The sequence below is a fragment of the Leptopilina heterotoma genome, unplaced genomic scaffold (genome assembly GCF_015476425.1).
Source record: "Leptopilina heterotoma isolate Lh14 unplaced genomic scaffold, ASM1547642v1 Lhet_340, whole genome shotgun sequence".
Lineage (NCBI taxonomy): Eukaryota > Metazoa > Arthropoda > Insecta > Hymenoptera > Figitidae > Leptopilina > Leptopilina heterotoma.
Window position 1 is genome coordinate 176,300 of NW_025111028.1, and position 27,354 is coordinate 203,653.

The 27,354-nt window shown below is 19.3% G+C and overlaps 1 protein-coding gene across 2 annotated transcripts in view; it reads left to right on the forward strand.

Moving 5' to 3' along the window:
• Positions 1-27,354, forward strand: part of LOC122505104 (ankyrin repeat and death domain-containing protein 1A-like) — a 78,627-nt gene that overhangs the window by 45,476 nt on the left and 5,797 nt on the right. For both annotated transcript variants that reach the window (XM_043616556.1, XM_043616557.1), the window contains exons 4-11: positions 257-355; positions 4,686-4,784; positions 10,831-11,037; positions 14,332-14,529; positions 17,525-17,623; positions 17,786-17,884; positions 20,880-20,978; positions 23,804-23,899. In XM_043616556.1, coding sequence (XP_043472491.1) covers positions 257-355; positions 4,686-4,784; positions 10,831-11,037; positions 14,332-14,529; positions 17,525-17,623; positions 17,786-17,884; positions 20,880-20,978; positions 23,804-23,899 — 996 coding nt within the window. The remainder of the gene's footprint in view (positions 1-256; positions 356-4,685; positions 4,785-10,830; positions 11,038-14,331; positions 14,530-17,524; positions 17,624-17,785; positions 17,885-20,879; positions 20,979-23,803; positions 23,900-27,354) is intronic.

The window sequence follows — 27,354 nt, forward strand, 5'->3', positions numbered from 1 at the left end:
TTACAAAAAAAAATGTAAATAAATCTCGGGAAAGAATTTAAATAATAAAAAAGAGAATGATGAATATTCCCATCTACATATACATGGAAACACAATTCTCACACACATGTGCATACTTTTTTTGTTGTTCACGTTTTGTTCCACTGCATTGTGCAAACACAATTCATTTCCCTCGAAATTCACAGCACGTTTTATTCCCGTACTGAGAAAATCAATTAACCCAAAAAATATACGTATATGTATTTTTTTTATACAGTATGGTCGTGCTCCCATTCATTTGGCAGCATCGAAAGGAAACACGGAAATTATCGAAATGCTGATGCAGTATAAATGTGATATTGAAGTTATAGATAAGGTATGTTTTCTATAATCTTACATCTATTCGTTTCTTTTCCTTGTATCTTTTATGTATTTTTAAAAAATTTTTTCTCCTCTTTGTGCCTCGATAATTAAAAAAGAAATTAAAAATTAAAAAAATTTTAAAAGTTAAATAAAAACTAAACAAAAATTAAATTAAAAATTAAAAATTAAAAAACTCGATAATTAAACTAAATTAAATATAAACTCTTGGTGTGTTTTTTGAAAATGAACAATTAGAATAATTAAATAAAGGAATTAATTAAAAAAATTTCATGTAAATATTTCATGTAAATATACCATGTAAATATCGAAGTAAAAAAAGAGTTTTAGTAAGGCAAAACTTTTACAAACTTTCGTAATACTCTCGTTGTATATAATATTGTATAGAATGTAAAATGAAAGTAGTAAAAGTTAATTTCAGCCAGACAGAGTTTAACTAAATTATAGAAGAACGTAACAATTTTTGTAATTTCTCCTCCAACAGTAAAAACGAATTTTAGTGCAAAAAAAGCTTTTTTTCTATTTTTATATAAAAATAGTAAATGCATTTTAAATTCTTGGAAATATGAAACAAAGTAGTAGAAGTCAATTTTAATCAGACAGAGACTGAACGTCACTGTAACACGTTCACTAGTAGTTAGGGAATTTTATAGTCAGACAAAATCAGTAGTCAATGAATTTTTTAGTCAGGCATAATTTTCCTTTATTGTAAATATGGAATAAGTATAGTAAAAGTCAATTGCAGTCAGACTAACCTTTCATAAAGAGAATAAAAAAGTGTCACACGAGTAGTAAAGGTCAATTTTAGTCAGACAAGATTTAAATTCTTATAAATATGAAATAAGTAGTAGAAGTCAATTTTTAATCAGGCAGAGATTAAACGTTACTGTAACACGTCCACTAGTATAGTTACGGAATTTCACAGTCAGACAAAACTAGTAGTCAAAAGGTTTTTTAGTCAGACATAACTTTTCTTTCTTCTTGTAAACAGAGAATAAGTAGTAAAAGTCAATTACAGTCAGACTAAACGTTTACACAAAGAAGAAAAAAAACTTATCACAAGTAGTAAAAGTCAATTTTAGTCAGACAATATTTTAATTCTTCTGAATATGAGACAAGTAGTAAAAGTCAATTTTTAATCAGACAGAGAATAAACGTCACTGTAACACGTCTACTAGTAGTTAAGTAATTTTATAGTCAGACAAAATTAGTAGTCGAAGAATTTTTTAGTCAGACAGAATAATTAAATTTTTAAAATATGAAAGTAAATAATTTATTGAATAATTAAATGTTTCTTAAAATTGAAATCACTCAAATAATTTTATAAAAATTTTGAAAAATAATTAAATTCTCGAGAAGGATTTTACTCCTATTTTTTCAAATATTTAAATTCTAATAAAAAATTTTATTATTTGGAAAAATAATTGAATTCTTTAAATGCGAAAAATTAATAATTCATTAAATATTTGAATGTTTCTTAAAATCGAATTTTCATGATGAATTTTATCAATGAATTTTTAAATAATTGAATTTTTTGACTAATTTTAATAATTAAGTTTAAGAACAATTAGTAGTAAAAGTCAATTGCAGTCAGACAAAATTTGTCTTTCTTCATGTAAATACAGAATAAGTTGTAAAAGTGAATTGCAGTCAAACTAAACGTTTATGAAGAGAATAAAAAAATTATTTCAAGTAGTAAAAGTCAATTTTAGTCAGACAAGATATAAGTTTTTCCTTGTCTGAATAAAAGTATATATTCTTGTATATATTTGCTAAAATGAGTAAATTGCTAATAATAATAATAATAATAATAATAATAATAATAATAATAATAATAATAATACAAATAATGATAGTAATTATAATAATAATAATAATAATAATAATAATAATAATAATAATAAATAATAAATTTTAGTCAGCCCAAACTTTTTTAAATCACTGCAATTATTATTTAAGTAGTAAAGACCAATTTCAGTCAGACAGAAGTTACTTAATTCCTTATGAAAATCTAAAATAAGTAGTTCATGTCAATTTTAAACTCTCAAGATACTTAAAACTTATTGCAATTTTTCAACCAGTAGTCAAAGAATTGTATAGTCAGACAAAATTTGTCTTACTTCTTGTAAATACAGAATAAGTAATAAAAGTCAATTGTAGTCAAACTAAACGTTTATAAAGAGAATAAAAAAAATTATTTCAAGTAGTAAAAGTCAATTTTAGTCAGACAAGATATAATTTTTTCCTTGTCTGAATGAAAGTATATATTCTTGTATATATTTGCTAAAATGAATAAATTGCTAATAATAATAATAATAATAATAATTAATTATAATAATAATAACAATAATAATACAAATAATAATAGTAATTATAATAATAATAATAATAAATAATAAATTTTAGTCAGCCCAAACTTTTTTAAATCACTGCAATTATTATTTAAGTAGTAAAGACCAATTTCAGTCAGACAGAAGTTACTTAATTCCTTATGAAAATCTAAAATAAGTAGTTCATGTCAATTTTAAACTCTCAAGATACTTAAAACTTATTGCAATTTTTCAACCAGTAGTCAAAGAATTGTATAGTCAGACAAAATTTGTCTTACTTCTTGTAAATACAGAATAAGTAATAAAAGTCAATTGTAGTCAAACTAAACGTTTATAAAGAGAATAAAAAAAATTTTTCAAGTAGTAAAAGTCAATTTTAGTCAGACAAGATATAATTTTTTCCTTGTCTGAATGAAAGTATATATTCTTGTACATATTTGCTAAAAAGAATAAATTGTTAGTAATAATAATAATAATCAAAGAAATTAATTTATTAAATAATTGTGGAAGAATTTACTAAATATTTAAATAATAATAATAATACCTAATAATAACAATAATATTTCAAAATACTTAAAACTTATTGTAATTTTTCAATCAGTAGTCAAAGAATTGTTTAGTCAGACACAACTTTTCTGAATTCATTGTAAACTGAAAATAAGTAGTAAAAGTGAATTGCAGTCAGACTAAACGTTCATAAGGAGAATAAAAAAATGTGTCGCAAGTAGTAAACGTCAATTTAAGTCAGACAAAACAAAAGATAGTTTCGCTCTAACTAATAAGTTAATAACGTTTCAATTTCTTGTACTTTTGCCTCCCCAGTAGTAAAAACAGTTATAATCAGTCAGACTGGAATAAACTGTTAAAATAACATTTTCAGTAGAGTAGCTGAGATAAAGTCAGACATTTTATTGTTACATAAGATGTCATTTAAATCCTCCGCTCTTTTTTCTGTTTGTATAATAAAGTCTAAGGAAACAAAATATCCCTTATTTTGTGCTTACATAAAATTATGTAATCGCTTTTACATAATTATTTGTTCATACAATTAAATAAATAAATATAATTTATTTATGTCAGATTATTTATATTGTAATTTTATTTATAATAAAAAAAGATTTATAATAATAAAAAAAAATTGAAATTAATATTTGATAATTGACACACAACGAAAAATGAATAAAATTCTCTACTTGAATATGGAAAAATAGTTTTCTATTAAAGTGGAGAATTTTATTGATAAAATATTAGAAAAACATTTTGTATATCGCATCTGAATATATGTATATTATTTTCAAAAATAGTTCCCATCAATATCTATATATGCAATACAGAATAAAAAGCTTCAGCTCCAAAAATGGATATTAAAATACAATTTAGAATAACGGGAATTTTTATCCGTGACACTAAAATCCATCTTTTTATGTTAAATATGGATCGTGTGCTAAAAGCGTTCTTTATGCAAAATGCATTTATTGGCTAAATACATCGCTTACTGAAGCAAATGCATTTTTTATACTCGAGACATCGTATCTTCATCTCACGCTCAAATTCACTCTGAGCACATTTCCTAATTTTTTATTTTGATTCGTCGTCTTCGTCGTCGTCTTTCGCAGAAGAAAAAAGTAAATTATTTAAAAAAAGTCTTCTCATACTTGTGATATTTTTGTATAATTAAATTTTCCTCCTTTGCGGTAATAAATTTATAAACATGGAAATTGGAAAATGGCAATTGTAATTATAATTATAGAAATTTAGGAGCATTGACCATTTTACGCAATAAAATCGAAATTTAAAAATTTTTTTTCAACTAAATATATTTTATAATTTTATAATTTTAATATATTTCATAATTGAATTAATCAAAGTTTTAATTAAATCATCAAACTTCTTTATGTATTGAATTAAAAATTTATTTTGTTTAATTCAAAATTTTTTTTTTTTTAAGAAAATAGAATATTATTAATTTTTTTTTTTTTAATACAAAATGTGCAGAATGGAATGCGACCGCTACACATGGCTGCGTGGCATGGCCATCGGGAAGCTGTGAAAATGCTAATAAATGCTGGAGCAAACGTAACGGCAGTAAATAAGGTTTGTAATTTTCAACCATAATTCATGCAGTGTTCCCACAGAAATTTAATTTTGTTTTTTCCTGACTTTTCCCTGATTTCCAGACAAAATTTCAACTTTTTTCCTGACCCTAACGAATATTCTGATTCACACTAAAAAATTATAAGATGTTCAAAAAATGTTTTATTAGATTTATTTAATTTAATTATAAAATTCTTCGTAAACAATCAATAACTTTATTTATAAATAAATATTTAATTATTATTTTTCCGTATAAATTAAAGTTTTCTAAAACATTCAAATTTAAACCTTTTTGAAATTCAACAACCGGTTCCTGAGAATAATTTTATTATTTTTAAAAATAATTGAATTCTTGCAAAGAATTTTATTCAAATTTTTGTTAAATAATTGAACTTTCGTGGAAAATTTTATTAATAAAAAAAATATTTGAATTCTTTACATTCAAGAATAAATAATTTATTGAATACTTAAATTTTTTTTTAAATTGAATTCTCCTAAAGAATTTTATCAACAAAATTTTAAATAATTGAATTCTTTTGACGAATTTTATTAAAATTTTTAAAAATAATTACATTTTTCGGGAAATTTGTTTAAAATTGTATTAAAAATCATTGAAATTCGCCGATCAGTGTTATTATTTATTAAAATAATTAAATTCATAAAAGAAATGTCATTGTTTATGAAAATAATTAAATTATTACGAAGAAATTGTTAAAGAATTTTATTCTTTAATTTTAATTTTAGTTTAATGTTAATTTAATTTTAATTAAATTTTAAAGAAATTTTTAACTTAAAAAATCTGTAAATTATTGAATTCCTGAGAAAATTTTATTAATTTTAAAAATAATTGAATGCTTGTGAAGATTTTTATTATTTAGAAAAACAACTCAATTCTTTAAATATAAAAATAAATAATTTATTGAATAATTTAATGTTTCTTAAAATTGAATTCACATAAAGAATTTTATCAAAAAATTTTTAGGAATAATTAGGATGAGTTTTATTATTGAAAAAAAATGAATTATTGCGAAGAAATTTATAAAAAAAAATTGTAAATAATTGAATTGATGAGAATAATTTTATTATTTATGAAAGTACTTGAATTCCTAAAAAGAATTTTATTATTTATGAAAATAATTGAATTTTTGCGAAGAAATTTATAAAAAGAATTTGTAAATAATTGAATTCCTGAGAAAAGTTTTATTATTTATAAAAATAATTAAATTCTCGAGAAGGATTTTATTCAAATTTTTTTAAATAATTGAATTCTCGTAAAAATTTTTAATATTTAGAAAAATAATTGAATTCTTAAAATACAAAAATAAATCATATTTTAAATAATTGAATGTTTCTTAGAATTGAATCTTCATAAAGTATTTTTATGAATTTTTACAAATTTTAAATAATTGAATTCTTTTGAGGAATTTTAAAAAATTTTTTTTAAGAATAATTACATTTTTAGAGGAATTCGATTAAAATTGTATTAAAAATTATTGAAATTCTACGATGAGTTTTATTATCTATTTTTGAAAATAATTGAATTATTGCAAAGAAATTTATAAGAAAATTTGTAAATAATTGAATTACTGCGAAATTTTTATTATTTATAAAAAAAAATAAATGTTTACGTAGAATTTTATTAACATTTTTTTAATAATTGAATTCTTTTAGAAAATTTAGTTAAAATAGTAGATATTGGAAATCATTGACTTGAATAAAAAATTATTCTAGTGTAAACGGTTTTAGACAAAAGTGGGCCAAAGGTAAAATTTATTTTCTATAGTGAAATATTAATTTAAATTTTCAATTTAAAGAAAAAGAAATTTATAATTTAATTTTTTTTTATCAGCTACTATAAAAAATTTACCACTCTCTTGAGAATTAAAATTTTATTTATGTTTCCAATTCTAATAAAAAAAAACGAGAAAACGAGAAAAAATATGCCTTTAAATACGAGAGGAATCCGCTAATTTTTTATTTACGACGAATATTTATAATTGATATCACTATAAAGTGCAATTATTGGAATATAAAATTTTCACATATCCTCGTCTACTTTAATCCACTAATTAGTAATTATTCTCCAAATTTATTAGGGCAGATTGTAATATTTAACTATAATGAAAATTTAATTCCTATTATATTATATTCTCAATTGTATAAATTTTAAAAAGTAATTTAAAAAATAAACGAGAATTAGAATTCAAGCGTTGGTTAGAATGAAATCGATAATAATATGAATATCTAGGAAAGTTCAGCGATGTATAACTGAAGATTAACGATCTGATAAGAGTCACTTTTCCATTCTCTGAAAAAAAACACTTTTCGAAACATAAACGACTAAAACAATGATAACATTATTATTAAACAATATAATTATTATATGCTGATCAAAATTATCAACTTTGAAATCTTCAGATTTTGAAAACTGATAGAAACACGACATACAATTAATTTAAACGATAATTAGGTATATTATCAGATAATTTTATTTTTATTCATTTTTAAGGTCGTTTTATATTTAAAAATTTCTATACAACTTTTAGTCTTAATTTTAGTAAAAAATGTTTATTTATTTTATGTTAAAAATTGGTTACACTAAAATGCTTTTTCTTAATTAAAAATAGAACTAAGTGGTTTTGGTAAAAGTTTAACGTAAGTTCCTTTTATGTCAGAGTGAGTAGTTTCGTGTTCAACAATATCATAAAATTTTCAGTATCTTGGATCACTTTTTGTTACAAAACATTAACGTCCAATGGACTTCTAAATGAAATTTCCAAATTCCAAGGCCTTCATTTATATTCTATGGGAGCCTAACTGTTTCAAACAAATGGTTCCTCTGCGGAACATTTAGATAGAATTTTCTTCAAATGTTTACCTTTCCTTCTCACCTTTCCATAAAAAAAAAAGAAAAAGAAAGAAAAAGAAAGAGTAGAAAATGGAAAAAAATTCTTGATTTCCCTAAAGAAAGAAAATCCTATTTTACTTCAAAAAAAAGGAATAATATTTTTAACTCCAAGAATATATATAATATTACTGGCAAAAATTTCACAACTTCATGAATAAAATTCAAGTGGATTAATATTTCTCAGAAACAAAATACATATTCAAGTTGGTATTCTCTTCAAAAGAAGGGATTTTAATGATTTATATCCAAAGGTAGATCCTTTTGTTGTAGATCTCTTTTAAAATATATATTTTTTTCAAATCTTTTATACTCTTTTTGGTATTTTATATTTTTCCGAGTGCAGATAAAAGTCACCTTTAGTGAGGTAAAACATTTTAATGAATAGTAGAAGAAATGAGAGAATTGGAATTTTTTTTTTTATTAAAAATAAAGTAGTATAAATCCGCTTTAGTCAGACGTGGATTTTTTAATGTCGTATAATTTCGCTTCTGGTAGTAAAATATTAACTCACTCTTTAAAAATAGAATCAGTGAATTTCGACTTATAGTCAATGACTATTCACTGAAAATCAATTCAATTTTTAATTTATTTTGTTCGAAGATAATTATTTTCGAACAAAAACAAATCTTATAAAAATTAATTTTCAAAAATTATAGTGAAACAATTATAAGACTCAGTTTTTAAAAAATATTGCAATGTAATTTTACGAAAATAATTGATTTTCTTTAAAGAATTTTTGTACAATTTAAAAGAAAATAATTTTTTATCTACCATTATTAAAAATAATTGAATTTTAAAAAATGACAAGAAAAAATTCCTGTAAGTATTACTTTTTTGAAAAATATTTTAATATAATTTTTAGAAGCTAATTTTCATTAATTTTCATATATTTATAAATTTACACTTGAAGATTTTTCATTGACATTTTTGAGAATTCAATTTTATTTTCAAAATTTCCAATTAAAACTCCTCAAAAGTTGATTTTTAAAAATTGTAATAAAATACTTGAAAAAATCAATTATTTTTAGTTAAAGTTTACAAAATTTCAATTATTGAAAAAATTTTTTAATTGTATATTTTAAAAATTTAATTAGAAAAATAATTCAAAAATAATTTTTGAAAGCAAGGCCCTTGCCAAAACTTCAATTAATAATAATAATAAATAAATTAATTAAATTATTATTAATAAATTAATAATAATAAAATTCATTCTAGAAATTCAATTATTTTCAAAAGTACGAAAATTCTTTACAGAAATTCAATTATTTTCAAAATTTTTTTTTAAATTCTCAAAATTTCAATTATGTTTATAAATATCAAAGTTCTACTGCAAAATTTAATTACTTAAAAAAAAATCTATTCAAAATTTCAATTATCATTGTGAATAATAAAATTCTTCTCTAAAATTTAATTGTTTGCAAAGAAATTTAATAATTAATTCTTGTCAAAATTTCAATTATCTTTATAAATGATAAAATTCATTGTAGAAATTCAATTATTTTCATAAATAATAAACTTTATCCTGGAAATTTAATTATTTTCAAAAGTTCTGATAAAATTCTTTGCAAAATTCAATTATCTTCAAAAGTACGAAAATTCTCTACAGAAATTCAATTATTTTCAAAATTTGTTTTTATATTCTCAAAATTTCAATTATTTTTATAAATGTCAAAATTCTTCTGCAAAATTCAATTACTTTTTTAAAAAAATCTGTTCAAAATTTCAATTATCTTTGAGAATAAAAATATTCTTCTCTAAAATTCAATTATTTGCAAAGAATTTTAATAAAATTCTTGTCAAAATTTCAATTCTCTTTATAAATAATAAAATACATTCTAGAAATTCAATTATTTTCAAAAGTAATAAAATTCTTTTCTAAAATTCAATTATTTGCAAAGAATTTGAATAAAATTCTTGTCAAAATTTCAATTATTTTCATAAATAATAAAATTCATCCTGGAAATTTAATTATTTACAAAAGTTCTGATAAAATTCTTTGCAAAATTTAAATATCTTCAATAGTAAGAAAATTCTTGTCAGAAATTAAATTATTTTCAAAATTTTTTTTTAAATTCCCTTCAAATTTTTAATTATCTTTGTAAATATCAAAATTCTTCTCCAAAATTTTTTTTAAAATTTCAGTCGCATTTTACTAAAAAAAAATTTGGATAAGTCGATTAGTCGCATTTTTTCACAAAAAAGTCAAAAAAAAGTCACATTTCCTTAGAAAAGTCGAAAAAAGTCGAAAAAGTCGTACAATCCGAGCCCTGACGTTTCAGTCAGACGGAAGAATTAAATTTCTAATACAATCTCGAAATAAGTAGTAGAAATTAAATTTAGTCGGACAGAAATCGTCAGAACAATTAAATTTCAAATAGAATCTAGAAATAAGTAGTGAAAACCAGATATAGTCAGACATAAGTTTTCTAAATTCTCGTAGTATTAGAATCAATAGTTTAAGGCTGTTTTTATTTGACACGACGATTAAAATCTATAAAATCGAAAACTAAGTAGTATGAACCTCGCTTAGTCAGACATGATTTTTTTTAAATCCTGCAAATCCAGTAATTTTTCTAATTTAGAAATAAAAAATGTTGTTTTATTCGAAAAAAAACTGCAAAGTAAATATGAATAAATAAATCGAAATATTTTCGAACTAAAGAAATACTTTTTAGTCAGACGGAACAGTTATATTTTAAATTAAATTACAAATAAGGAGAAAGTAACAAAATGTAGATTGAAATTGAAAAGTAAGTAGTATGAACCTCGCTCAGTCAGACATAATTTTTTCAACTCCTCTAAAACGAGTAATTTTTTTGTGAAAATAATTAAAAAATATTGTTTTAGTCGAAAAAACTGCAAAGTAAATATATGAATAGAGAAATGGAAATATTTTCGAAACAAGTAGTAGAGATACGTTTTAGTCAGACGTAAGAGTTATATTTCAAATTAAATTACAAATACATCTTTTAATAAAAATTCTTATATTTATATATAGGAAAATTTATGAAATATCTAAAAAATAAAAATAGAAAAATGTATAAAAAGATATAGAGATAAATAAAAAGTTATATAATTGAAAAATAAAAAACAGGAAAATATGTAAAAATACATAAAAGAATTTTCTGTTGAACACAGAAAGAATGCACGCTCCTCATGTGTGGCGCTCGAGGTGGCAGTGCAGAAGTGGTAAACTATCTCGCCGAAGCTTTAGAGTCATTAAATGGGGACGCGACTGATTGCACAGGAGCAACGGCAATTCATCATGCGGCCAATGCTGGACATCCATCAACAATAACAGCTCTCTCAAATATTCCTGGAATTAAATTGGAAACTAAGGACAAGGTGAAAACAAAATCAATACTATTTTTACACATTTTACAAATTACATCATTTTCATTATATTGTACAATCACATTTTTCCTTATATTCTTTTTCCAATTTTCTATATATATATATTTATTTATTTATTTATTTATCGCACGAGAGCTATAATGAAAAAGTAAATCAACAATTTTCTCCCTTTCAGTGTTAATAAATATTTACTGTAATTCCTGATAAAATGTTAATAAAAAAGAAACATTCCACAGACCCCGGGAAATATATAGTCTTACAAGTATTTCTTAATTAAGACATTCCTGATATCTTGGGGCTTTTTATTACACGAATAAAATCGCTCTATGACTTCATTTACATTCGCCTGGAACATTTTTTACTTATTTAAAAATTCTCTTCGGAACTTTTTCTCCCGTTTGCCTACGTGGAAAATTTTTATTTTTTCTTTATTAGTTTTTTTTTAAATATTTTTATTCTTTTGACTATTTTTATTTTTTCTTTATTAGTTTTTCTTTAAATATTTTTATTTTTTGGACTTTCGAGAGGAACGATTGTGTTTTTGTTAGTTGCTTTTATTTTAACTTTTTATAAACGGTTTTTCTAAGGATATCAAATTGAATTCTTGTATGGAAGTGTAAATAAGAAAAATAAAAAGTTTTTTAAAGTAAAATAAAATATTTATTTCACTTTAAAAAAAGTTATTTTCTTTAATTAAACTAATTTTTTTAACCTATGAATATCTTCGTATTTAATTAAACTGAAAAAGTTGGAAAAAGAATTTACATAATTTTTGAGACAAGAAAATATTTTTTTGAATTCAAATAAATTAATTTTGCTTACATGAAACAAATTTAAAAACAATAATTTGGTTTAATGCACAGCAAATATTTTCAAAATTTATAATAAAATTCTTAAAAAATTCAATTATTTTCAAACATTTTAATCAAATTCTTTAAAAAATTCAATTTACAATATTTTAATAAATTTCTTAAAAATCATAATTATTTTTAAAAACATTTTTTTAAATTCAATTATTTCAACAATTTTAATTAAATTCTTAAAAAATTCAATTATTTTAAACAAATTCAAACTTTTTCAAAAATTTCAGTAAAATTCTTAAAAAATCGAATATTTTTAAATATTTCAATAAAATTCTTAAAAACTTCAAATATTTTCAAGATATTTAATGAAATTAAAGAAAATTCAATTACTTTCAAAGATTTTAATGAAATTCTTAAAAAATTAAATTATTTTCAAAAACTTTAATGAAATTCTTAAAAAATTCAATTATTTTGAGAAACTTTAATAAAATTCTTTAAAACTTCAATTATTTTGATAATTTTGTATTAAATTCTTAAAAAAGTGAAATATTTTAAAAAATTCCAGTAAAATTCTTAAAAAATTCAATTATTTTCAAAAACTTTAATGAAATTCTTAAAAAATTCAATTATTTTGAGAAACTTTAATAAAATTCTTTAAAACTTCAATTATTTTGATAATTTTGTATAAAATTCTTAAAAAAGTGAAATATTTTTAAAAATTCCAGAAAAATTCTTAAAAAATTAAATTATTTTCAAAAACTTTAATGAAATTCTTAAAAAATTCAATTATTTTGAGAAACTTTAATAAAATTCTTTAAAACTTCAATTATTTTGATAATTTTGTATAAAATTCTTAAAAAAGTGAAATATTTTAAAAAATTCCAGTAAAATTCTTAAAAAATTCAATTATTTTCAAAAACTTTAATGAAATTCTTAAAAAATTCAATTATTTTGAGAAACTTTAATAAAATTCTTTAAAACTTCAATTATTTTGATAATTTTGTATAAAATTCTTAAAAAAGTGAAATATTTTCAAAAATTCCAGAAAAATTCTTAAAAAATTCAATTATTTTCAAAAACTTTAATGAAATTCTTAAAAAATTCAATTATTTTGAGAAACTTTAATAAAATTCTTTAAAAGTTCAATTATTTTGATAATTTTGTATAAAATTCTCAAAAAAGTCAAATATTTTAGAAAATCACAGTAAAATTCTATAAAAATTCAATTATTTATAAAAAATTTAATTACCTTGAAGAATTTAAATCAAATTCTTAAAAATTACAATTGTTTAAAAAATTTAATAAAATTCTTAAAAAATTCAAATATTTTTAACAATTTTAATAAAATTCTTAATAATTATTTTGAAAAAATTTTTTTGAAAAAATTTCATTAAAATTCTTTAAAAAATTCAATTATTTTCAAAAATTGTACTAAATTCTTTAAAAATGTAATTATTTTAAACAATTTTAATAGAATTTTTCAAAAATTCAATTATTTTCAACAGTTTTAATTAAATTTTTTAAAAATCTAATTATTTTCAATAATTTTTATTGGATTTCAAAAAAAATTCAATTATTTTCAACAGTTTTAATTAAATTTTTTAAAAATCCAATTATTTTCAATAATTTTTATTGGATTTATTAAAAAAATTAAATAATTTTAAAAATTTCAGTAAATTCTTAAAAATTTCGATTATTTTTAAAAATTTCAATAAAATTCTTAAAAAATTCAATTATTTTAAAGATATTTAATAAAATTCAAAAAAATTTAATAATATTCTCAAAAAATTACAATATTTTCAACAATTTGAATAAAATTCTTAAAAAATGCAATTATTTAAAAATATTTCAATAAAATTCTTAATTTCAAATAATTTTTTAAAAGTTTTATTTTTTCTTTAGATATCTTTACTTTTCAGAGTTTGGATAATAAACGCCTCTATTTTTGAATAATAATTTTCAGGAATTATTCCTATTTTTGTTACTTCCTTTTATTTAAATTTTTATAAACTGTTTTTTAAGGATATCAAATTAAATTCTTGTATCGAAGAGTAAAGTTTCTTCTTTAATAATCATCATCTTTAATAATCATCTTCTTTAATCACATTTTTTTTGTTCATTTTTTGTAAATTCAAATGAAGAACGAAAAATTTTTCTTGGAAAAATTTTTTGTTTTTTATTTGTATAATGAAGAACAAAAAATTTTTCTTGAAAAAATTTTTTGGTCTTTATTTGTATTTACAAAAAATAACCAAAAATGGATTATTTTTTTTTTTTTTGTAAATACAAATGAAAAACGAAAAATTTTTGTTAAAATAATTTTTTGTTCTTCATTTGTATTTAGAAATAATTGTTAATTAAATTTGTTTGTAAATACAAAAGAAGAATGAAAAATTTTTGTTAAAAATATTTTTCAATCTTAATTTATATTTACAAAGAAAAGAATAAAGAACGGATTTTTTTTTTGTAAATTTTTGATCAGAATGGACAAACGGCTTTGCACTGTGCGTGCTCAGGGGGCCATTTCGAAGCCGTGGAAGTATTGATAGGACTTGGAGCTTACGTGGATGCTCAAGATAATGAAGGAAACACACCATTGCACGTGACTACGAGAAACAGAGATACAGAGATAGCTCAACTTCTTTTAAAAGTTGGCGCAAACACTGAACTCACTGACGAGGTGAGCAATCAAAAAACTCAACTTTTACTCTTTTTTTTACAAACTTCCAGCGTATATACTATATACCAACACTTTTGAAAACTTTTCAAATTCATTTCCTATTCTTTCAATAAAGTCTTTATGTGTGCCGTCGTGAAATAAGTTTTAGAAAAATCCTTTCAAAAATTTATGTCTTTAATTTTCCTAAGTCACAATTCAGCGGCGCGGATTTCTTGGAAACTTTATTTCATTAATTTTGAAAACTGTACAATTCAAATAGTTTACTATTTGGATTTTTTATTATCATATTTTTTATTTTTACATTTTTACATTTTTATTTTTTTTATTTTCACATTTTTTATAGAAACTACTTATATTTTTATATATTTTTTTTAATTGCTCATTCAGATAAAATTTGTATTTGCATTTTGCACACAATTCATTTCTAAATTTGAACTTGTAAAAATATTTACTAATTTGAATTTGACTTTTTGCTTTTAAATTAGTAATTTTTACTAACAAAATTTATACAAATTACTGTTAATTACTAGAATTTTTGCTTCCAGGCTTCGAACTCGATAATTAATTTTAAAAAAGTAGCTAAAAGTAGCTTTAAAACTGAAAAAAGTAGCAAAAATTTTTTAGGAGAATAATAAATTAATAATTTTTTAAAGTAATAATTTAAATGTTATTACAGTTATACAACAATTAAAATTTTCAACATTTTTAACTTCGATTTTGAAATTTAATTATTTCTAAAAATTCGTATATATGTACTATAACGCTTTTAATATTCAATTATTAAAAATTTTCACAAAAATTAATTTAAAAATCAATTTCCATTAGAAAGTTTAACTAAAAATCAATTATTTAAATACAAGAACAAATAATTTATCGAATAATTGAATATTTCTTAGAATTGAATTCACATAAAGAATTTTATCAAAATTAAAAAAAAATAATTAAATTCCTATGAAGAATTTTATTCAGATTTTTGAAAATAATTGAATTCTCGAGAACAATTTCATTATTTGAATAAATAATTGAATTCTTCTAAAGAATTTTATCAAAATTTAAAAAAAAAATTGAATTCTCGTGACGAATTTGATTCAAATTTTTTTAAATAATTAAATTCCCTTGAAAAATTTTATTGTTTGGAAAAATAATTGAATTCTTGTAAACAAATTTACTCAAATTTTTAAAGATAATTGAATTCCTGAGAAAGATTTTATTATTTATGAAAATAATAACTGAACAACAAAACTCCTAAAAAATTCAATTATTTTCAATAATTTTAAAAAAATTCTTTTAAAAAATTCAATTATTTATCAAAACTTGAATAAAATTCTTCAAAAATTCAATTATTTTTAAAAATTTCAATAAAATTCTTAAAAAATTCAATTATTTTTAAAAATTGAAATAAAATTCTTTAAAAATTCAATTTGCAAGTATTCTAATAAAATTCTTTGAAAATTCAATTATTTTCAAATATTTTAATAAAATTCTTCAAAAATCCAATTATTTTCAAAAATTTTAATGAAATTCTTAAAAAATTCAATTATTTTTAATAAAATTTTTTAAAAATTTAAATATTTTTACGAGAATTTTGATAAAATTCTTTAAAAAAATCAATTATTTTCAGATATTTTAACAAAATTCTTTAAAAATTTAATTATGTAAGACTTGTAAGGAAAAGATAACGTAGTCGGTTAAAATGAATATTTAATATATCAAAAGAGAAAATACAAATAAGACATTTCGTCATGAATCTCTAACGAGAACTGAACTGAAAACGACGCTCCGGCCTCTCGACGGACCCGCGCACATGCGCACTCTCAATGCGGCAATTCAAACAAAATTCAAAATTTAGTAAAAAAGACATTACAAGAAATAACAATAATATATAATTAAAAAGTCATTATATTTTACAATTATTTTCAAATATTTTAATGAAATTCTTAAAAAATTCAATTATTTTCAATTATTTTAATAAATTCTTAAAAAATTCAATTATTTTCAAAGATTTCAACAAAATTCTTTAAAACTCAATTATTTACAAACATTTCAATAACATTCTTAATGAACTCAATTTTTATTAAATATTTTAATAAAATTCTTAAAAAATTCAATTATTTTTAAATATTTTAATAAAATTCCTAAATAATTCAATTTTTTAAATAATTTAATTCTCGTGAAAAATTTGTATTGTTTAAAAAAATAATTGAATTTTTGTTAAGAATTTTATTAAAATTTTTGAAAGGAATTAAATTCCTGAGAAAGATTTTATTACATTTTTGTTAAAAACTGTATAGCTTGCGAAAATAATTGAATTCTTGCAAAGAATTCTATAAACATTTTTTAAATTGATTTTATTCGAAAAATTTTACAAAAATTATATTTTAAATACTTCAATTTCGCAGTGAAAATTTTATTATTTATGAGAATAATTGAATATTTGCGAATGAATTTTCTTAAAATTCTTTTTTATACAATTAAATTCTTTTGTGGAATTTTATTATAATGTTAAATATTAAAAAATGTTATTTAAAAACAAAAAGTCAGTCAAATAGTAAATTTTATTAATAAATTCGTAAAAAATAATATTTATTAGTAAAATTTACTAATTCAACAGCAAAAAGTCAGTAAATCATTCAATTAGTAAACATTTTTTACTAATTCAAAAAAGAGGTGGTTAAAAAAATATTCTTTCAAATAATGAAAAAAATAATAAAAATTTCTATTTTCATGAAAAAAGAAGAAATTAAAAATAATTTCGTATTCAAAAAGTTTCTTCTACCAGAAAGAAAAAAAATTTCTTCTTCAAAACTTTTAATTTAGAACAGAACCCGAAAGTAAAGTGAATGAAAATAATTTTGAAAGAAGAGGAAGAAGAAGAAGAAGAAGAAGAATTTTGAATGAAAAAAAAAATTAGTATTTCAAAACACAATTTGAGTTCTATTTTTGAAAAATTAATATCATTAAAATTCACTCATGAAAGCATTTTTTTTTTATAAAGAGGGGAGTTACTCCGCTTCACGTAGCTGCTAGTCAAGGAGTCAAGGGAATACTCGAATCGATTATTCAACACGGAGGTTTACTCAACAAGCAGTGCAAGGTATATATGTATTTTTCTTCTTTTTTTTATTTTCATTTTTTAAGCTTCAAAAAAAAAAAAAAAAAAGAATCATTCACGCTAAAAAAAAAAATACGTACCAATGAGTTTGAAAGCCGACGAAAATATATAAGCGCCTTAATTAACGAATCCATTAATTCACAGAATGGTAATACACCACTACATTTGGCATGCGAAAGCAATCAAGTTGACACCGTCGAAATTCTTATTAATAAAGGCGCTGAATTAAACAGTCTTAATTCGGTAAGAATAAATTCTTTTTTGCACCATTTTTTTAAACACTTTTTCTGTCAGATATCAAATTGAGAAAAAAAACGAATCAAAAATATTGCAAAGCAATACTTTTGATTCGTTTTTTATCTCAATTTGATATCTGACAGAAAAAGTGTTTATATTTTGCTTTTCAATAAATGCTTCATACAAATTGAATACACTGAATATATTTTATAAAATCGATTTGATTTAAATAACTGATTTCTTGACTATTATCAATTAAATATTTATTTGAATGAAATAATTTTTATTTGAGTCAATTAAATGGTTCAATTCAAATTTTCTTCAAATAATGAAATTAATGGTTCAGATACTAAAATTATTGGTTTAAATACTAAAATTATTGGTTTAAGGGCATTTGAACTATTATGACGTCACAATTTTAGAACACATGCTTTGCACAAATTGTGACGTCATAATGATTCAAATGCCCTTAAGTACTAAAATTATTGGTTCAAATGCCATTTAATTAATATTAATAAAAATTATTTGATTTCAGTAAATAAATTGCAGTAAAAAATTAGTAAAATTTACTTTTCTTTAAAAATAGTAAAATTCCCTTCATAAATAGTAAAATTTACTGTTCAAAATTGTTATTTTCAAAATAGCTTTCAATATTTTTGAAGATAATTTTCTTTTAAAAAATTAGAAAAAATTTCTTAAGAATCAGTAAAATTTACTCTAAAAATAAGAATATTTAATATCTATCTGTAATATACAAGGTAAATTTAAAAAATTTTCATACAAAAAATTGACATTAAATGTAGTAAATTTTGCTAAACTTTTTTTGAAAATCTTTATTTCCAGAGTCAATTATATAAAATATGTTTACAAATTTTATCGAAAATTAATAAAATATAATTTTAATCCCTGCAATTAAACAAATTGAAGGAAATAAAATTTTTAATAATTAGTAAATTAAACAGATTTCCAATTTTTATTAGAAATTATTTAAATATTAATAATAAATTACTAAATTAAAAATAAAAATTAGTCAAATAATCACTTTAAAAAAAAAATATTTGAAACAACTAATTTCTACTTAAATCAATAAAATAACTGTCAATAAAACGTTTCTTTAATTCAACTAAATTTTTCAACTGCGAATATTTTTATATTTCATTAAACTGAAAAAGTTGGAAAAAAAATTTACATAATTTTTGGGAGAAGAAAATACTTTTTTGAATTTCAAATTTTAAATAAATGATTTTTAATTCTATGAAATTCTTTTAAAAAATTAAATTATTTTCAGAAATTTAAATAATATTTTCAAAAAATTCAATTATTTCAAAAAATTTAATGACATTCTTTAAAAATGCAATTAATTTCAGTAATTCTAATACAATTCTTAAAGAATTAAATTATTTTCAAATATTATAATAAAATTCTATAAAAATTCAATTATTGTTTAAAATTTCAATAAACATCTTAAAAAATTCAATTATTTGACAAAATTTTAATAAAATTCTCAAGAAATTCAATTATTTTCAAATATTGTAATAAAATTCTTTAAAAATTCAATTATTTGCCAAAATTTTAATAAAATTCTGAAGAAATTCAATTATTTTCAAATATTATAATCAAAATTCTATAAAAATCTAATTATTGTTTAAAATTTCAGTAAAATTCTTAAAAAATCCAATTATTTTTAGTAATTTTAATACAATTTTTACAAAATTCAATTATTTTCAGAAATTTTAATAAAATTTTCAAAAAATTCAATTACTTTCAAAAAATTTAATGACATTCTTAAAAAATTCAATTATTTGGCAAAATTTTAATAAAATTCTCAAGAAATTCAATTATTTTCAAATATTGTAATAAAATTGTTTAAAAATTTAATTATTTGCCAAAATTTTAATAAAATTATGAAAAAATTCAATAATTTTCAAATATTATAATAAAATTCTATAAAAAGCCAATTATTGTTTAAAATTTCAGTAAAATTCTATAAAAATCCAATTATTGTTTAAAATTTCAATAAAATTATTAAAAAATTCAATTATTTGCAGTAATTTTAATACAATTCTTAAAAAATTCAATTACTTTAAAAAAATTTAATGACATTCTTAAAAAATCCAATTATTTACCAAAATTTTAATAAAATTCTCAAGAAATTCTATTATTTTCAAATATTGTAATAAAATTATTTAAAAATTAAATTATTTGACAAAATTTTGATTTAATTCTCAAGAAATTCAATTATTTTCAATTATTTTAATAAAATTCTTAAAATATTTAATTAATTTCAAAAATTTTAATGAAATTCTTAAAAAATTCAATTATTTGCAAAAATTTTAATAATATTCTTTAAAAAATCAATTATTTTAAAAAATATTATGAATAAAATTCTTAAAAAATTTAATTATTTTTCATACAATTTTAGATAATTTTAATCATTTCTAAATTATTTATATTTCACAGCAAGAAAGTTTTTCTAAAAGTTAATTATTTACACAGAAAAAATCGAGGTATATTGTTTTAAAATTCTTTGTGATTCAAAAATTCTTAAGATTTGAATAATTGCAAAATACTTCGCTAAAAACCAAATTTACAAATATTTTGTATATCAATTAATATTTAAGAAGAAAAGTTCTTTCGGATAAAACAAATTAAAAACTTTTTTTGACTTTTATACCAGAAGAAATGTCTAATAAAAAACTCTTAAAATGTAGAGAAGAAAAAAAATTTATTTTAATTCGAAAGATATTTTCCAGTAAAAAAGAAAATGGGAAAACTCAAAGAAGTGCAATAACACTTCAATTTGTCTCGAAGATTGTAAATATCGATATTCCATTATTCGCACAACATTAAACCAATCGTGAAATATATAATATTAGCGATCATATAATTTTCGATTTCCAAAAATTTATTACAATCGAAAAAAAGCAAAAAAAAAAAAAAAAGAAAAAGAAAATTTCTCATATATACAACTTTTGCTATGCGTTTACGAATTTATTTCCAGAGATTACAATCTCCAATACACATAGCAGCCGAAATGGGACACACGGAAATCTGTAAACTCTTATTAAAAGCAGGTGCAAATATTCAGCAACGAGAGAAGGTAAAATAAAATTTTTTTTCTTTTTTACACCTTTTCTATTCTATATATTTATATTCCTAGTAATCAATCTTTAAACTCTAAAAAAACGATTCGAAAAAAAATTATCCCCGAGAATTTGCATTCTCCAACGCTTTTCTGGAAGAATAGAAATTCGTATAATTTTTCAAGATATACGTATACATATACATTTATCACGGAAAACGTACACCTACACACATATATACAAATCCAGCAAGGAACATTAATCTTCCAGCTCGATATTCCTATACACCTGCTCTATTGAAGATTGCAAAATATTTTTCAAATTTTTCCCTTTTTTCTTTTTTTTTCCTTCTTTCGTCGTGGCTTATATTCGTTGCAAAAATTGTAAGCGATAGAAAGAAATTCACGAATTTAAAAATATATGCAAATATAATCTGCATTTGGAAAATATTTCATAGAACTTGAAAATATTCTACTGAAAAAAAATATTCCAGCTTTGTTAAAGTGTCGAATCGATTTTTTCAAGTATCTGAATTTTTTTAAATCGAGAATATTTCCAATCATGTGGAAATTGTACAAAAAATGAATAAAATGATATTTTTTTCCAGCTTGTTTGAATACTTTTACAACTTTTTACCGTAACTCTTTCAGAACTCAATTATTTTTCAAAATATTTAAAAAAAAATTTTCTCTAAATAAATTATTTTAAATAATTTCGAAAGAGTTTTACAACATTAAATTTATTTTTCAATCAATGAAAAAGTTTTTCAAATAAAAAAAAAAGTTTTACAATTTTTTTTAACACTTTCAGAACTCAATTATTTTTCAGCATTTTTTAAATAAAACTTTTCTCAAAATCAATTATTTTTAATAATTTCCAAAAAAAATTTACAATTTTTTACTATAACTCTTTCAAAAATCAATTATTTTTAAAAATTCTTTAAAAATTCAATTATTTTCAACAATTTTAATGAAATTCTTTAAAATTTCAATTATTTAAAAAAGTGTAATGAAATTCTGTAAAAATTCAATTATTTTTAAAAATTTCAATAAAATTCTTAAAAAATACAATTATTTTTAGAAATTGTAATAAAATTCTTAAAAAATTCAAGTAAAATTTTCAAAAATTGTAACAAAATTCTTCAAATATTTAATTATTTTCAAAAATTTTTTTAAAATTTTTTAAAAATTCAATTATTTTCAAAAAATTGTTTAAAATTCTTAAAAATTCAATTATTTTCAAAAATTTTATAATAAAATTTTTAAAAATTTCAATTATTTAAAAAATTTTAATAAAATTCTTTTAAAAATTCAATTATTTTCAAAAATTTTAATGACATTCTTAAAAAGTGCAATTATTTTTTTTGAATTTCAATAAAATTCTTTAAAAATTCAATTATTTTCAGAAATTTCAATAAAATTCTTAAAAAATTCAATTATTTTTAAAAATTTTAATGAATTTCTTAAAAAAATCAATTATTTTCAGTAATTTTATAAAAATTCTTTAAAAAATTTAATTATTTTCAAATATTTTAATAAAATTCTTAAAAAATTCAATTATTTTCAAATTTTTAAAAAAAATTCTTAAAAAATTCAATTATTTTCAAATTTTTTAACAAAATTCTTAATAAATTTAATTATTTTCAAATTTTTAAATAAAGTTCTTAAAAAATTCAATTATTTTCAAATTTTTTAACAAAATTCTTAAAAAATTCAATTATTTTCAAATTTTTTAACAAAATTCTTAAAAAATTCAATTATTTTCAAAAAATTTAATAGAATTCTTAAAAAATTTAATTATTTTTAATAGAATTTTCGAGAATTTCAATCATTTCTAAGTTAATTATAATTGACAGCTTGAAAAAATTTATTCGAAAAATGAATTATTCTTTGTGTTTTAAAAGTTCTTAAAATTTGAAAAGAATTCAAAAAGAATTAAATTATTTTAAGTTTAAAAATTCTTTTTTTTAATTTAAGTAAAAAATTAGCAAAAGTGAAAATTTGAATAAAGACAAAATATATTTCTCTAGAAACCAAAACAAATATTTTTTGTGAATCAATTATTTTTCACATTTTTTAAATAAAAATTTTCTCAAAATCAATTATTTTGATTAATTTCAAAAAAGATTTACAATTTTTTTACTAACACTTTCAAAACTCAATTATTTTCCACAATTTTTAAATAAAAATTTTCTTTAAGTCAATTATTTTGAATAATTTCGAAAAAGTTTTGCAACTTTAAGAAAACAGTTTTCAAATAAAAAAAAAAGTTTCACATTTTTTTTACTAACACTTTCAAAACTCAATTATTTTCCAAAATTTTTAAATATATTTTGAATAATTTCGAAAAAGTTCTTCTAGAATTGGTGGTCCGCTTAAAAAAGAAAACCTGGAGTGCCAAAGTTAAAAAATATTTTTGATAATTTCGTTTTTAATTAAAAAATTTTTTTGATATACTTTTGCTGAATTTAAAAATATTGTTTGATAAATTTGCTTCTAATTTAAATTAATAAAACATTTTTCGCAAATTCGATTTTAATGAAAAAATAGTTATCTATATAAATTTTTGCCTATAAGCAAAAAATATTTTTCCATGTAGTATGGTATTTTTTAATAAACGAAATTTTGAATTATGAAAGCACGGCGAGGAATTCCCTTTGGCCCTTAAAATGACATTATTCGAATGATATAAATCCCGATGGCTGAATTATGTAACTTGAGTTATATACCAATCGATAAATCAAAAATCGTGCTGCTGGTACACACATACATACTTCATTGATTTCTATTAACTCCTGCGAATGTGGGAATTTATCGCGTCTATTGAACTAAATATCTTGCAGAGTGGAAAAACACCTCTTTACATCGCTGCTCGAGGTAGCTTCACGGCAATCGTCGATATGATCATCAGGACAGCAAGATTGGATTATCCAACTCCGGTAACATTTGTAATAAATATCTATATATAATCCACATTATATATTTCGAATATAATTAGGAATTGTATCGAATTTATTTATTTATTTATTTAACAAAGATTAAAGTTCCTAGAGCTAAAAATATTAAATTATATTGAAATTATATATTTCAAATATAATAGCTTATATAATTAAAAATATAATTCAAAATATGTGATTAATTCTATTTAATTTAGTAAATGTATTGATTATAATTAATTACGTTGAATGTAATTACATTCGATGTAATTAATTACGTTCAGTATATAATTAGTTTTACTCAATACAAGCATATAACTATCGCGTTGAATTTTAAGACCTATTATTTTTTTCTTTTTAAAATTTAAAGGAAATTCATTTAAAAAAAAAGTTTTTCGGAAATATAATTTTTTCAAAAAATACGATTATATTTCAAAACAATTTTTAAAAATAGCAAAAATAAATTCTTTCAAGTATAAAATTTATTTCAGTGAAATTTGACAAAACTTTTAATTATTTAATTTTTTAAAATTAATTCCGAAATTCAATTATCTTCAAATTTAAATTACAATTTTTCAAAAACCTTATTTCTTTTAAAATTTCTACATTAAATTATATTCAAAAATTCAATAATTTTTTTTTAAACAAATATTTAAAAACTTATTGTTATTTATTTTAATTGCAATTTCAAATAATTTCAATGTAAAATAATTTGAAATTTAATTATTTCTATAAAAATTTCAACTGCAATTTTCCCAAAAGTCAATTATTTTTTAGAATTTTGTAGGGATGTTACAAAAATTAAATTTTGTTTTTTCCTGATTTCCAAACAAAAATTCGACATTTTCCCCTAAAGAATATTCTGATTCACTTTAAAAATGATTTAGATTTTTAAAAGAATATTGTCATACATTTATTTACGAAATTTCGATTATTCAAAAATTCTTCAATTAAATATATTATTAGAAAATAAAAACTTCAAATAATTTCAAAAAAAAAAAAATTCAATTAAACTTTTTAAAAAAAAATTAATTCTACAGAATTGTTAGCTAAAAAGTATGAAAAATTAATCAATATTTAATTATAATCTAAAATTTTAACTAAATTTAATTTCTAAATCGATTTTCATTAGAAAATTCTACGAGAATTCAATTATTTAAATACAAAAATAAATGGTAATAATTTATTGAATAATTAAATGTTTCATAGAATTGAATTCACATAAAGAATTTTATCAAAATTTTAAAAAAATAATTGAATTGTGAAAAATTTTATTATTGGGAAAAGTAATTGAATTCTTTAAATACGAAAATAAATAATTCATTGAATAATTAAATGTTTCTTAAAATTGAATTCTTATAAAGAATTTTATGAACAATTTTTTAAATAATTCAATTCTTTTGACGAATTTTAATAAAATTTTTAAAAATAATAAAATTTTTTGATAAATTTGATTACAATTGTATTAAAAATAATTGAAATGTGTTTAAATCGCAAATAACTGCGATGAGTTTTATTATTTATAAAAATAATTAAATTCATAAAAAGTATGATATTATCTATGAATATAATTGAATTATTACGAAGATATTTTTTAAAAATTTGTAAATAACTGAATTCCTGTAAAATTTTTATTATTTACGAAAATAATTAAATGTTTGCGTAGAATTTTAATAAAATTTTTTTAAATAATCAATTAAAAGAATTCTTATAAAATTCTTCTCAAGAATTCAATTATTTTCACATGCAATACAGTCTTTAACGAAAATTTAATTTTTAAAAAAAATTTAATAATGAATTCTTTGCAAGAATTCAATTATATTCACTAGCAATACAATTTTTCACGAAAAAACCAATTATTTAAAATTTTAATAAATTTCTTTACAAAAATTCAATTATTTTTCCAAACAATACAATCTTTCACTACAATTCAATTATTTAAGAATTTTATTACAATTGTTGAAAATAATTGAATTTTTAAAGAATTCTATTAAAATTGTTGAAAATAATTGAATTTTTAAAGAATTTTATTACAATTTTTAGAAATAATTGAATTTTTAAAGAATTTTATTATAATTTTTGAAAATAATTGAATTTTTTAAGAATTTTATTGAAATTTCTAAAAATAATTGAATTTTTAAAGAATTTTATTAAAATTGTTGAAAATAATTTGATTTTTAAAGAATTCTATTAAAATTGTTGAAAATAATTGAATTTTTAAAGAATTTTATTATAATTTTTGAAAATAATTGAATTTTTTAAGAATTTTATTGAAATTTCTAAAAATAATTGAATTTTTAAAGAATTTTATTAAAATTGTTGAAAATAATTTGATTTTTAAAGAATTCTATTAAAATTGTTGAAAATAATTGAATTTTTAAAGAATTTTATTACAATTTTTAGAAATAATTGAATTTTTAAAGAATTTTATTATAATTTTTGAAAATAATTGAATTTTTTAAGAATTTTATTGAAATTTCTAAAAATAATTGAATTTTTAAAGAATTTTATTAAAATTGTTGAAAATAATTTGATTTTTAAAGAATTCTATTAAAATTGTTGAAAATAATTGAATTTTTAAAGAATTTTATTATAATTTTTGAAAATAATTGAATTTTTTAAGAATTTTATTGAAATTTCTAAAAATAATTGAATTTTTAAAGAATTTTATTAAAATTGTTGAAAATAATTTGATTTTTAAAGAATTCTATTAAAATTGTTGAAAATAATTGAATTTTTAAAGAATTTTATTACAATTTTTAGAAATAATTGAATTTTTAAAGAATTTCATTAAAATTGTTGAAAATAATTGGATTTTTAAAGAATTCTATTAAAATTGTTGAAAATAATTGAATTTTTGAAGAATTTTATTACAATTGTTGAAAATAATTAAATTTTTGAAGAATTCTATTAAAATTGTTTAAAATAATTGGATTTTTAAAGAATTTTAGTAAAATTTATGAAAATAATTGAAATTCAGAGAAGAATTTTATTATTGTTAATTTACTTATAATTTATTTTTAATTTTATTAGTTAATAATTTATACTTTATTTATAATTTGCTAATTAATATTTTATACTCTATTTATAATTTTCTAATTAATATTTTATACTCTATTTATAACTTGCTAATTAATATTTTATACCTACTCTATTTATAATTTGCTAATTAATAATAATTTATACTCCATTTATATAATTTAAATAATTATTTAATTACACCAATTGGATCGATTCAATAAATGAAACTATAATTTTCTCAATTCATTTTGCTTTCAATCAGTCTATTTTTATTTCAAACAAGTAAATTAGTTGATATTATTTGCCAGTAATAAAAAGTTATTTCTAAAATGCCGTGTGTCGTTGACGTCACACCGGTCGTCGAGACATTAAAAGTTATCAACCGTATCATTTTTAAACACAAAAATATATAATGTGAGAAAAGTCTGCTGTGAATT